The 13,469-nt window shown below is 44.7% G+C and overlaps 1 protein-coding gene across 1 annotated transcript in view; it reads left to right on the forward strand.

The window, feature by feature from the left end:
- The window catches only part of LOC112249337 (terminal nucleotidyltransferase 4B), a 30,903-nt gene that overhangs the window by 4,526 nt on the left and 12,908 nt on the right, over nucleotides 1-13,469 (forward strand). Inside the window, exon 2 of the mRNA XM_024419188.2 lies at nucleotides 12,938-13,061. Coding sequence (XP_024274956.1) covers nucleotides 12,938-13,061 — 124 coding nt within the window. The remainder of the gene's footprint in view (nucleotides 1-12,937; nucleotides 13,062-13,469) is intronic.

Below are 13,469 nucleotides of genomic sequence, written 5' to 3' on the forward strand. Positions count from 1 at the left end.
GAACAGCTGGGGGGTGAAGGGGGTCTACAACAAGCGGCTACGGTGAGAGACTTGTATCTGGAAAGGCGGATTTTTAAAAGAAGACACTTAACTGTTTGGGCACAGACCTGGATAGTATGACAGAACTCTGCAGGCTATCTCTGCAGTAGATTGCAACTCCGCCCCCTTTGGCAATTCTATCTTGTCGGAAAATGTTATAGTTAGGGATGGAAATGTCAGGATTTTTGGTGGCCTTCCTAAGCCAGGATTCAGACACGCCTAGGACATCCGGGTTGCGGAGTGGAGGAGGCTTCTAATGTTATGCACATCATGTATCTTAAAATGGTCAGAAATCTTGTTCAGAAGCCATAGTACACCACATGTATAGGGAGACTAAACTATTCCCCTTCTCTCGAAGTGTTCCATACATAAAGGCCTGAGAGTTGACAGATTGTCCCACTTCTGACACAAACATAGTAATCAGGGATGAACAGTTAAGTGTGGCTTGTGGTAGTAACCGTGTAGCTACAGGGCAAGTATACCCTCCCAGCCATAAAGGTCCTGTTAGTAGAGTCTGAACTCTAGTATTTTTATGAAACCCTTATTTAAGTGTGCTGACCTGTTGCACCGTCTACAGCCACTGTGACTACTATTATTTGACCCTGCTGATCATCTATGAACATTTAAACATCTTGGTCATGTTCTGTTATAATCTCCACCCGAGACAGCCAGAAGAGGACTGTACACCCGTCATAGCCTGATTCCTCTCTGTTTCTTCCTAGGTTCCGGCTTTCCTCTGGAGTTTTTCCTAACCACCATGCTTCTACACCTGCATTGCTTCCTGTTTGGGGTTTTAGGCTGTGTTACTGTACAGCATTTTGTGACATCAACTGATGTAAGAAGGGCTTTATAGATACATTTGATTGATTTAACTAGTCGAGTCAGTTAAGAACAGATTCTTATTTACAATGAAGGCTTGCCCCGGTCAAACCCTAACCCGGACGACGCTGGGCCAATTGTGCGCCAACCTACGCGACTCCGAAACACGGTCGGTTGTGATTCAGCCTAGAATCAAACCGGGGTCTCTAGTGACGCCTCTAGCACTGAGATGCGGTGCCTTAAACCGCGGTGCCTTAGACCGCTGCGCCATTCGGGAACCCAGAGTACACTCTGTCTTTAACATAGGTTGGCTATACTAGCTTACTGATTATGATCAATATGACAGGTTGGTAGAAAGCAGATAGAGGTTAGGTTACTGTAACCATTTTCTCTATAATGACGGAGGGTATTTCCCCAGACACGTGACGCTGAAATGAAATGTGCTGCTTTACAACCATCCAGGTGCATTATCTTATCATTGTTGTTTTGCCTGAGTCTCCTCTGTTTATTAGTCTAAGTATAACGGACCAGGTCTGTCTTGAAAAAACATATTGACCAATTAGTTTATATAATCTTAGTGTGACATAGAGCTATTTCAGAAATGCAGTTCTTACTAGTTTAAACTAGAGAAATGTCCTGAGGTGTGTGGGGTGTTGTTTTAAAGGCTGAGGTGTAGAGGTGTTTTTTGTTTTCTCTTCTACGTGCCTGACAAGCGTAGGCTAGCAACATGCAAGAGCCCAGAGCAAAGCCTTAGCCAGGCTGATCCTCATTTATAGTAATATGAAGCACACTGTTTGCATAAGGACATTCCTTAGTGATTACTCTAATACCCCAACCTTTACTGTACAGTCACAACCAGGTTCGGTCTCTCAAACTCCTGGTTCTTATTCTGCTCACAATGCTTAGTTACTGAGCTGCATTATGAACAGATATTTCACGATATATAAATGTAAAGCCTAGACATCTGCCAACTGATAAGTGTCTCTTTCAGAAAGTGTTTTTCAGGATTGAAATCTCTGGTTTTGGAAATGTTTCATTAGCTTTCTTCCCCAAGTCCCTGACTGGGAAGCACAACATTGGAAAGTGATCAAATCAAAATTTGTCACGTGCGCCGAATACAACACCTTACAAGTGAAATACTTACTTACAGGCTCTAACAGTGCAATTTTTAAATTAAAAAAAATGTATGAGGTGAACAATAGATAGGTAAAGAAATAAAAACAACAGTAAAAAAGACTGAGAAATTACAGTAGCGAGGCTATATACAGGCACCGGTTAGTAGGGCTGATTGAAGTAGTATGAAGGTATGGTTAAAGTGACTGCATATATGATAAACAGAGAGTAGCGGTAGCATAGAAGAGCGTGTGGCGGGACACAATGCAGATAGTCCAGCTAGCCAATATGCGGGGGGCACCGGTCAGGAAGTCCAGAATCCAGTTGCAGTAGGTGTTTAGTCCCAGGATCCATAGCTTAGTGGTGAGCTTTGAGGGCACTATGGTGTTGCATGCTGAGCTGTAGTCAATGAATAGCATTCTCACATAGGTGTTCTTTTTGGAAAGGGCAGTGTGGAGTGCAATAGAGATTGCATCATCTGTGGATCTGTTTGGGCGGTATGCAAATGTTAGTGGGTCTAGGGTTTATGGGATAATGGTGTTGTGAGCCATTACCAGCCTTTCAAAGCACTTCATGTCTACGCACGTGAGTTCTACGGGTCTGTAGTCATTTAGGCAGGTTGCCTTAGTGTTCTTGGGCACAGGGACTATGGTGGTCTGCTTAAAACATGTTGGTATTACAGACTCAATCAGGGACATGTTGAAAATATCAGTGAAGACACCTGCCAGTTGGTCAGCACATGCCCGGAGCACATATCCTTGTAATCCGTCTGGCCCCGCAGCCTTGTGAATGTTGACCTGTTTAAAGGTCTTACTCACGTCGACTACGGAGAGCGTGACCACACAGTCGTCCGGAACAGCTGATGCTCTCATGCATGCCTCAGTGGTGCTTGCCTCAAAGCGAGCATAGAAGTGATTTAGCTCGTCTGGTAGGCTCGTGTCACTGGGCAGCTCGTGGCTGTGCTTCCCTTTGTAGTTTATCATAGTTTGCAAGCCCTGCCACATAAGACGAGTGTAGGAGAAGGTGTAGTACGATTGAGTCTTAGCCCTGTATTGATGCTTTGCCTGTTTGATGGTTCGTCGAAGGGCATACCAGGATTTCTTATAAGCTTCTGGGTCACAGTCCCGCACCTTGAAAGCGGCAGCTCTACCCTTTAACTCAGTGCTAATGTTGCCTGTAATCCATGGCTTCTGGTTGGGGTATGTACGTACAGTCACTGTGGAGACGACGTCCTCGATGCACTTATTGATAAAGACAGTGACTGATGTGGTGTACTCCTCAATGCCATCGGAAGAATCCCGGAACATGTTCCAGTCTGTGATAGCAAAACAGTCCTGTAGTTTAGCATCTCCTTCATCTGTCCACTTTTTTATAGTCACTGGTGCTTCCTGCTTTAATTTTAGCTTGTAAGCAGGAATCAGAAGGATAGAATTGTGGCCAGATTTACCAAATGGAGGGCGAGGGAGAGCTTTGCGTCTTTCTGTGTGGAGTACAGGAGATCTAGAAGTATTTTCCCTCTGGTTGCACATTTAACATGTTGATAGAAATGAGAGAGAACTGATTTAAGTTTCCTTGCATTAAAGTCTCGGCCACTAGGAGCCCCGCCTCTGGGTGAGCTGTTTCCTGCTTGCTTATTTCCTTATACAGCTGACTGAGTGCAGTCTTAGTGCCAGCATCCGTCTGTGGCGGTAAATAAACAGGCACGAAAAGTATAGATGAAAACCAGCTGTTTACAAATATGCACAGACCGCCCCCCTTCTTACCGGAGTGTGCTGTTCTATCTAGCCGGTGCAGCGTATATCCCATGAGCTGAATATCCATATCATCATTCTGCCATGATTCTGTAGAACATAACATGTTACAGTTTTTGATGTCCTGTTGGTAGGATATTCGTGATTGTACCTCGTCTAATTTATTGTCCAATGATTACACGTTGGCGAGTAATAATGACGGTAACTGCAGCTTTTCCACTCGCCTTCTGTGGGTCCTTACAAGGCACCCCGCTCTATGTCCTCTGTACCCGCGTCTCTTCCTCTTGCCAATAACTGGGATGTTGGCCTTGTCAGGTGTTCGAAGTATGTCCTGTGCGTCCTGCTAGAAGAGAGAATCTTTGTCTAATCCGAGGTGAGTGATCGCTGTCCTGATATCCAGAAGCTATGTTTTGCTTTAAGATGCGGTGGCAGAAACATTATGTACAAAATTCACATCCAGGTGCATTTTCCTTTTGGTTGTGATACCTGGGGGATCACCTATTCAGGCTCGCATTAGTCAAGGGGTTGATTTTACATTCGTTAGATTGTGACCAGTGCTGCATACACAATTTGATGGGGAGGGGAAACGAAAGGATGGGAGAAGATGAACGATTTTCCTTGGATGAGTAAGGCACTGTTGGTTGCTGGGGTGGTGATAGGGCAGATGGGGGCGGAGGTGTGTGTATTCATGCAGAGTTGTTGTACTGCTTGGTTGAGCCCAGCAGGTCCAGCCTTCATGTATAAGGGGTGCTGTGTTTACATGCAGCACATGCTGAGCATGTCCTGGCTTCACTCTCCCAAAACAAACCCGCCCCTCCTGGAGAGAAACCTGAGCTCTTTCTCTGAAGTCCCAGTGCCCTCCATCCAATGAGCTCTGGAGCAGCAATGGCGTTCAGCCAGCTCTGATTCACTGAAACAAAAGCTGTTGTGAAAGACCCGGAAATTGTCTTGGTGTGTGAGTGGAGTGGACTGCCTAAAATAGTATGGCTGCACTGTGCTGTCACACACAACTAGCTGTGGAAAGACCAGGGTTGTGTTCACTAGGCACAAAATGGAGAAAACTTACCAAAATGAAGTGAAACAGGGAGGGACTATCTGAACTTGTCCAATAAGAAATGTTTCATTACCCTTTGCTACAGTATGCCCTACAGGTGTGCTATTGAACACAACCCTGTCGTTGGTCCTATGTGTTGAGGTCAGCGGTCACACAGTGCCAGATTAGTTTTGTACAATGTTGACCCCATGGGCCATCTAAATGTGCTGCTAATCGCTCGGTGACTATCAGAAAAGCACATTATTGTTTTTAGAACCATCTCTGAGATTTATGATCCAAGTCCCACAGTTCCAGCTTCCAGATATCACCTCTTGTTACCCCAACACAGCGCCACTCATAGAGCTATAGTGCGGTCTGTACTGTACTGGCTGTCAGAAATATCAATGGAGTTTGCTCCTCCTCAATAGGCTCCTTTTGCCAAGGAAACAAATGTATCCTACCAGAGTCCTTCACAGAAGAGTTTTGAAGTCTGCCACACCCTCTTTGAATCAGCTATTGTTTTCTTGAAGGGGAAAAGCATGCAAACAGTTTAAAATGACACGCTACTTATAATTTTCTCTTTGACATGTCTTACAAACCTAATTGAGAAAAGGCCATTGTCATGTCTCCCTTCTGGCATACAGCCAGGTGGTGAGGCGAGGACTTGCAGAGAGCTATACATGCTGCTTGTCCTTTGGACTGTGGGTAATATACCCTTCCCTCTACCAGCACGTATGGGGAAACCCTCCGTATCTCAGCCATCCCATGTGCTTAAAGAAGAATGTCTTGATATTTTCTCCCCTTCTGGCCAATTTGAAAGCCAGTCGAGTTAATGTAGTCTGAACTAGAGGTTGACCGATTATGATTTTTCAACGCCGATACGTTTTTTTAATGATGACAATTACAACAATACTGAATGAACACTTATTTTAACTTAATGTAATACATCAATAAAATCAATTTAGCCTCAAATAAATTATGAAACATGTTCAATTTGGTTTAAATAATGCAAAAACAAAGTGTTGGAGAAGAAAGTAAAAGTGCAATATGTGCCATGTAAGAAAGCTAACGTTTAAGTTCCTTGCTCAGAACATGAAAACATATGAAAGCTGGTGGTTCCTTTTAACATGAGTCTTCAATATTCCCAGGTAAGAAGTTTTAGGTTGTAGTTATTATAGGAATTATAGGACTTTTTCCCACTATACCATTTGTATTTCATATACCTTTGACGATTGGATGTTTTTATAGGCACTTTAGTATTGCCAGTGTAACAGTATAGCTTCCATTCCTCTCCTCGCTCCTACCTGGGCTCGAACCAGGAACACATCGACAGCAGCCACCCTCGAAGCAGCGTTACCCATGCAGAGCAAGGGGAACAACTACTCCAAGTCTCAGAGCAAGTGATGTTTGAAACTCTATTAGCGCGCACCCCGCTAACTAGCTAGCCATTTCACATCGGTTACACGAGCCTAATCTCGGATGTTGATAGGCTTGAAGTCATAAACAGTGCAATGCTTGACGCACAACGAAGAGCTGCTGGCAGAAGTGCACAAAAGCACAAAAGTGCTGTTTGAATGAATGCTTATGAGCCTGCTGGTGCCTACCACCAGACTGCTCTATCACATCAGACTTAGTTATAACATAATAACACACAGAAATACGAGCCTTAGGACATTAATATGGTCGAATCTGGAAACCATCATCTCGAAAACAAGACGTTTATTCTTTCAGTGAAATACGGAACCGTTCCGTATTTTATCTAACGGGTGGCATCCTTTAGTCTAAATATTCCAGTTACATTGCACAACTTTCAATGTTATGTCATAATTACGTAAAATTCCGGCAAATTAGGCGGCCCAAACTGTTGCATATACACTGACCCTGCGTGCAATGAACGCAAGAGAAGTGACACAATTTCACCTGGTTAATATTGCCTGCGAACCTGGATTTCTTTTAGCTAAATATGCAGATTTAAAAATATATACTTCTGTGTATTAATTTTAAGAAAGGCAGTGATGTTCATGGTTAGGTACACATTGCAGCAACGATACGCACCGCATCGATTATATGTAACGCAGAATGCGCTAGATAAACTAATTTAATCAACCATGTATAGTTAACTAGTAATTAGGATTGATTGTTTTTTATAAGATAAGTTTAATGCTAGCTAGCAACTTACCATGGCTTCTTACTGCATTCACGTAACAGGCAGTCTCCTCGTGGAGTGCAATGTAATCAGGTGGTTAGAGCGTTGGACTAGTAACCGAAATGTTGCAAGATTGAATCGCCGAGCTGACAAGGTACAAATCTGTCGTTCTGCCCCTGAACAGGCAGTTAACCCACCGTTCCTAGGCCGTCATTGAAAATAAGAATGTGTTCTTAACTGACTGCCTAGTTTAAAAAAAAAGGTTAAATAAAGGTGTAAAATAAACGGCCAATACGGTGTCCAAAAATACCGATTTCTGATTGTTATGAACTTGAAATCGGCCCTAAATAATCGGCCATTCCGATTGAATCGGTCGACCTCTAGTCTGAACAGCATATGGGGTAGCTAGTTTGTTTCTTGTTTTGGTACTGCCCAGACAAAATCAATACTGAAAAACAGTCCTATTTCTTTTGATCGTCATACTGTTTGACAATAAGTTCAAATTGGAGACTGCTGTGTTTTTTTGGTGTTTTGTTTCTGTTGTACAAATTATGGTAATTGTTAAAGTATTTTCACTGTATTTAATTAAGTATATGTATTTAAACATTTCTGGTAATTGCATTTTCATAAGCCTGTATAAATGCTTTTCAACCAGGCAGATTAAGAGAAACCTACCTAGGTACAGGTGTCACTTCATGCCATGTGACTAATGATGATAAAGCACACCTTGTACTCATCTCCAGTCTTGATGAACTCAATATGCAACCTGTATACCACAGATCTCTATGCTTGTCTGATAGGTTGCCACTCACATGTTGCATCCTGGCTCTTTTTTTCAAAGGCCTCACACAGTGGGAGGAGCCATGATGACTTGGTTGATAGGCAAACTAGGGTCATGCAGTGATTAGAGTCTAGCCTGTGAGCTCAGAGATGGAGTGGAAATTGTCATGGAGTTCAGAGGACATGACATGCAGTACGTTTAGACCAAACACAAGTTTGAGTAGACTAGACTCTTGTTACTAATGTTTAGCCTAGTGCTAATGGCTCAAATCTGGTAGCATTGTGTCTGCAGATTGTATTTGGGGTAGCCCAAGATCTAGCAGCCCAATTGATCTTTATTAGATTGTTCTTTTGATGTCTATGTCCGTCCATAGGTCTCTGTACTTCTGAATATAGGCCTAGATGTTATGGTGGATCGAGCCATAGGGCTTTAGTTGAAGAGGATGGTGTAATATGTGTAATATACGTGTAGTCTAGTGTTTATGGCTGGACTTCCAGCACGCCAGATGTTTTGGAGCCTGTGGAGCCGGAAGCTTTTTTTGCAGCACTAAACACATGGTTTCAACCGCAGCTAGTGTGTGCCGGATAACTCCACTGAGGCCAAGAAGGTCACTAAATGATCAGGCACAACTGGGGTCCTCGTAGCCCTCGCTTGTCTTTAACCCAAATCCTCTGGTTATGGTAGCCAGTCTGAGCCACCGCAGTGCTGCTGGAGGTTAAGTCAGGCATTGGTGAAAGCTTAATGAATTGGCCACCTTATGTCCAGTGTGTGGTTTGGGTTGACATCCTTTCCTGTGTGTGTGTGACTATCGTATTGCTGGCCCTGTCACTCATAGGCTAGCCTACTCATGTTTTTGTGTGAGAGGCATATTTACACATGTAGCACTGCCAACAGAGGGACTGCCTAATAAGCAGTGAGTGAGGAAAGTTTTTGCAGGTTCACGTGAAGAGAATGCCTGCTGGATGACATGTCTCACTGTTTCTGGCAGCGATATGAAACATGGGCATGGTACAGTACCCTGTTATTTCTGTCCCTGGTCCTTCTGCAGTATTTATAGCTGGTTGCTCTAATGCTGTTCGGTGGAGGCCGTTCTAAACCAGGGGGCTGGCCTTGCACATTCGAAAAGCCATCTGCCAGCGAACCCTCTCCTTTCTCAAAGGCACTTTGGCAGCCAGTTTTGATTTGTCTCTCCTGTGTCTTTTGCTGCCTGTGTCTGAACTGAGACACATGCCATGCCCTCTGACTCCCACACACCTTTATACTGTCATTCCATCTGGGCAGCTGGTCAATAAGCAGTACCAGTTTGCCACTTCAACAGTGAACTTGCAGATTAGACTGAAGTTATCCTTCTCGCCCCTGCTCCTTCATATGAAGACACATTTCCTCCACCACATCTACTCTGCTGCCCCAGAAACCTACTGGCACTTGCTGCTAAGTAGTACACTACAGTATCTATATCTTAGAAAAGATGGTGTTTCAGTTGCAAAACCATTCCTCTAAACCCAGAGCTCCCAAATGGGTTTGCCTAGTCCCGCTCTGCCTTCCACAGGAGCCACCTTGCTGTGTGTGAAGCCTAATTGCTCTCTCCAGACTCAGCTCTCTGGAAGCCCTGCTCGCTCTGAGGCGATTACACAATTTCCATATGATTAAGGCAGGCGTTATCTTTTACCAAGTGCCAAGGGTCTGTGTTCTGTTGCTTTGGCTGAGGCTGTGCGATCTGTAATGTGATTCAGGAAGGAGCGATATAGTTTCTTTCACATGCTCCAAAAGCACTGGGCTGCTCCCCCTGGTCTAAGCCGGTTCCCAGGATGACGAGACGATGTGGCTTAACCCTGAAACGAAACCCATTCTCTCTCACACGGACAGCCAGCCAGCCAGCCAGACACTGCTGCTGTGAAATGAAACTTAGCAGCACCACTGGTTTGAGCTGGAATAGAGAGCCTATACTTGGGCTGACCCTCTGAAATGAAACTGACTCTGGCACAGTTTTTTGTTTGTTATAAGCACAGTGTAGGAGGCTGGCAGTGTGAGACAACTACATTTGCTAGGAGACTGGCAGGCACACACACTACATTTCTATTGCCATCGCCTCCAAATTGGTGTGAGATTTGTTTGATCTCCCCTGATAAGTGTATCAGTCATTGTGTGGTACGTGTGACAAAAGTTTGACCATGGTCTTTCTGTGGGAGTGTATGTATGGAAGGGAGTGTGGCATGCGCGTCAAATCAATATGTGATGTGTGTTTCAGTCAGTTGAATTGAATGTGTCCAAGTTAATGGCTATATGGGAACTCTATATGAATTGCTTGCTGATGGGTGTATCTCCTGGCCCAGTGCCAGACTGCTTCCCTCATGTGCGTATGTCTGAGGACGGCCCCCTCCCCTGTCCTCTTTTGTTACAGGTGGCTCTAGATGGAGTGACTTAAGGCGTCAGCATGCTTCAGTTCAGCTGGCGGCAAACCGAACAAATGTGCTCACATATTCTCTTAACACCTTTGCTTGAAAAACAAACGGCAATAGTACCTTTTGGCCATGTTGAGATGCTATAGCCAGTATACACTTCCTCAAAATAATGGCAGATTAATTTAATGTTTTTGTATAGATTTTTTCCCCCATTACTAGTTCCCACTGTAGTCATACCTTGCTATGTTGACTCTAGGTGTGTTCACGGTGCAGTCTTTGTTCCAGTGACTGACTGGGCTTGATGAATGCTGTCAGCCAGGTTGCCTCTGCAGAGCGTATCTGTGGGCCGGTTGCTGTGTGTGGGTGGGTGTGTCACATGTTGAAGGTACTTCAACTCCTGTTCCATTGTCAGTCTGACCAACACCAGAAATGAAGAGACAAATAGAAAGAGAAGGAGGAATCCCCTGCATAGTGCTCCACTTCAGTCACCTCAGAATACTGTAATGTGAGGCCCTGGCCCATCCAGAAAAACAGCTCATGGTACCGCAGGACAGGGAACCTCATGGTGGGTGTCTTCACACACAATTGCCGGACCTGCCCTGAGGAGTTAGCTTGGTCTACTTAAAATGGGAGAGGCTGGTGCTTGGGTGAGGAAAGGTGTAGAAGTTAGATTAGTTTAGCAGCCTATTGTTTATATTACAAGCTGTGTGATACACTCCTCTGTGCGAATATAAAGGGATCATTGTTTGAGGATGAACACCTGCAGTGATGTAGCTGGAAAGGCCTGGTATTGTCACATCAGGGAGGAGTACTTCTACCCAGGGACTGATGGCATTGAACTGGCATGACTGTCTGGCTGGCTGGACTGCTGTGTAGATTGGGGCAACAGACAGGCTGGTGATTGGGGCGGCTGTCGGCTGGGGTTTAACCGGGTCAGGGCCCTTCAGTTGGACTCCTGGCTGCTACACCAGGAATGTCTGTCTGGGTGTCGATGAGGATTAGGTGAAACACAAACTACTGTAAGCGCCAGAGAAGCCTGTTATCTAAAACCCTGAAACGCAAATGACAAGCAGGCTGAATCGTCTACAGTAGCTACTAGTGTTTCTCACTGGGTGCTGTGCTGTGTTTACATGGCCCTGTGGGTGACTGGGATTGTGTGTGAACAGACCCAGTAAAGGGGCAGCCAGGGCAGAGCGACCTGCTCCACTGCCATGTCCCCGACAGCCCCAGCCCTCTGGTGTCCTGGCCTCTAGTACACCCCCTCCAGTATGTGGTGTTCACTCACATTACAGCTGCTCACACAACAGGACTGCTGCCTCTGCTCTACTAACAATCATAATGCTGTATGTGCAGCTTGCTATTCAACTCAAGCTAGTAGAGTTTCCTTTGTAAGATTAGGAAAGGGAATAAGTATTTTATCCTCCGATGACTGAGTTTCCCTACGGCCTTAGTGTTGGTTGGTCACTGAGTGTTAGACCTCGTGTCCATGTGTTGTCTGCTCCAATCCCCTTTGACTGGCTTGATTCCTCTCCATTCTGTTCCTGCTCCATTTCCTGTCCCCACACTAAGCACTGGCCAGAACATACAAGAGCTAACCAGTAGAATTTGGAACAACAAGGACGTGTGTTGGTTGGGTCAAAGTTTGAGGTGGCAGCTGGTTTAGGCCGCCGTGTGTGTGTGCGGGCTGGCGGCAATCAGTATCACGTGTGAATGTGTGTGTGACCCAGTCTTTAGTGTTATTGTTATAGCCTCTGGTCTCGGCCCTGTGGGTGGGTGTGTTGGTCAATCTGCAGCTTTAATAATAGACAGACAGCAGGGTGAATTGCAGGCAGAAATAACCCCAGTCAGTCAATTACTGGCCCAGTCACGGTCTTGTCTCTGTGCCATTGTTTAATGTATCTGACAGTTGCCACAGTCCCTGGTCTCCCTAAACCTGCCCTGGCATTCATACACACCCATCCAAGGACCAAGTTTACCTGACTATCGGGGTGAAGGGAAGTGACCCTGCGGCATTGTTGATCGTTTAGTAAAGACGATTTGTTGGTTAAGCACCCATTTTTAACTCGAGGACAGCAACACTTGTATTTATAAGCATTGTCCTCCCAAACTATTGACCTTAGGCAAGGGAAATTACATTTATGCGAACTGCTTTGGTACCAGTGAAGAACTGGTCCATACCCCTAACAGTGGGAATATGCCCTATGATTTGTACCAAAGGTGTAGATGTATTGCATTATTGTGGTTTTGTGATCTTTTCTCACATGTCAGCCTGTCTGTCATAATCCTGTAGTTAATGCAATTCTTCCAGTCTTCAGTAGATGCTACTTGATTACAGTTTGTTGGCACACAGGTTTTGGCTGTTAGCCTTTCACATAACACGCCTCCGGTAAAGAAGCCAGTTTATGTAGTAATGATGCTTTGCGATTAACCCCACAAATGCCTAGTGTGTTTGAGGAAGTGTCATTTCTGTTTTCTCTATTTCATTAGATTGTAGGGCAGGGTAGTTGTCTTTGTTTTCACCATTTCCATTACATGGTAGGTTGGGGTAATTGTCTCTGGTGGCTGTTCAGTGGGCCACCAGTGAAAGTTGTTTACAAATTGCATTGACTGAAATAATAAATTATGTATTGTAGACCCCATCAATTGTATTGTAGACCCCATCAATTGTATTGTAGACCTGTTATTTAGATTTTTCTCTTACGTTATATTCTGCCATCAATCTTTGTCAGTGTCTTTTGATCTATTTCAGACTCCTACTATCCCCATGAACAAGCTACTTTCTCCTTTTGTTCTTTCTCTCGCTCAGTCTCTCTGTCTCCCTCCCTAACCCTGTTTTCTTTCTGTGTTCTGCAGGCTCCATGAGGAGATCAATGACTTCTACAAGCACATGTCTCCTCGGGCGGAGGAGGAGAGGATGAGGATGGAGGTGGTGGACAGGATCGAGAGGGTCATCAAAGACCTGTGGCCCACTGCTGACGTAAGAGATCACTCGCATCGCTACAGTTCCAGTCCTAAGCCCATACAGGTCTAGCCAGGTCCCAGATCTGTTTGACCATTATTGGTGTACAGCAAACTCCTCTGGTTGTTGAAACTTTAACATAGTTGAAAAGATCTGGGCCCAGGCTAATACGGGTCATAGTTCAAATAAATATTGCAACCATGTAGAGTTCATGCTTACATAAAAGCCAACACCAACTACTAGAAGTGACAGGCAGAGCAAAGGTTTGGAATGGAAGTGGTTTCTAGCTACACAGACAGGTCTCACCCACACAGCAAGCTGCTTGAGATTCTCACAATCTCCTGTTCCCTCATACAAATTCCCTTCATTGCTAGAGACAGCTTGAGAACTTGCTGTTCTATGTAGAAATGCTGTCTTTAGATCTTT

The sequence above is a fragment of the Oncorhynchus tshawytscha genome, linkage group LG12 (genome assembly GCF_018296145.1).
Source record: "Oncorhynchus tshawytscha isolate Ot180627B linkage group LG12, Otsh_v2.0, whole genome shotgun sequence".
Lineage (NCBI taxonomy): Eukaryota > Metazoa > Chordata > Actinopteri > Salmoniformes > Salmonidae > Oncorhynchus > Oncorhynchus tshawytscha.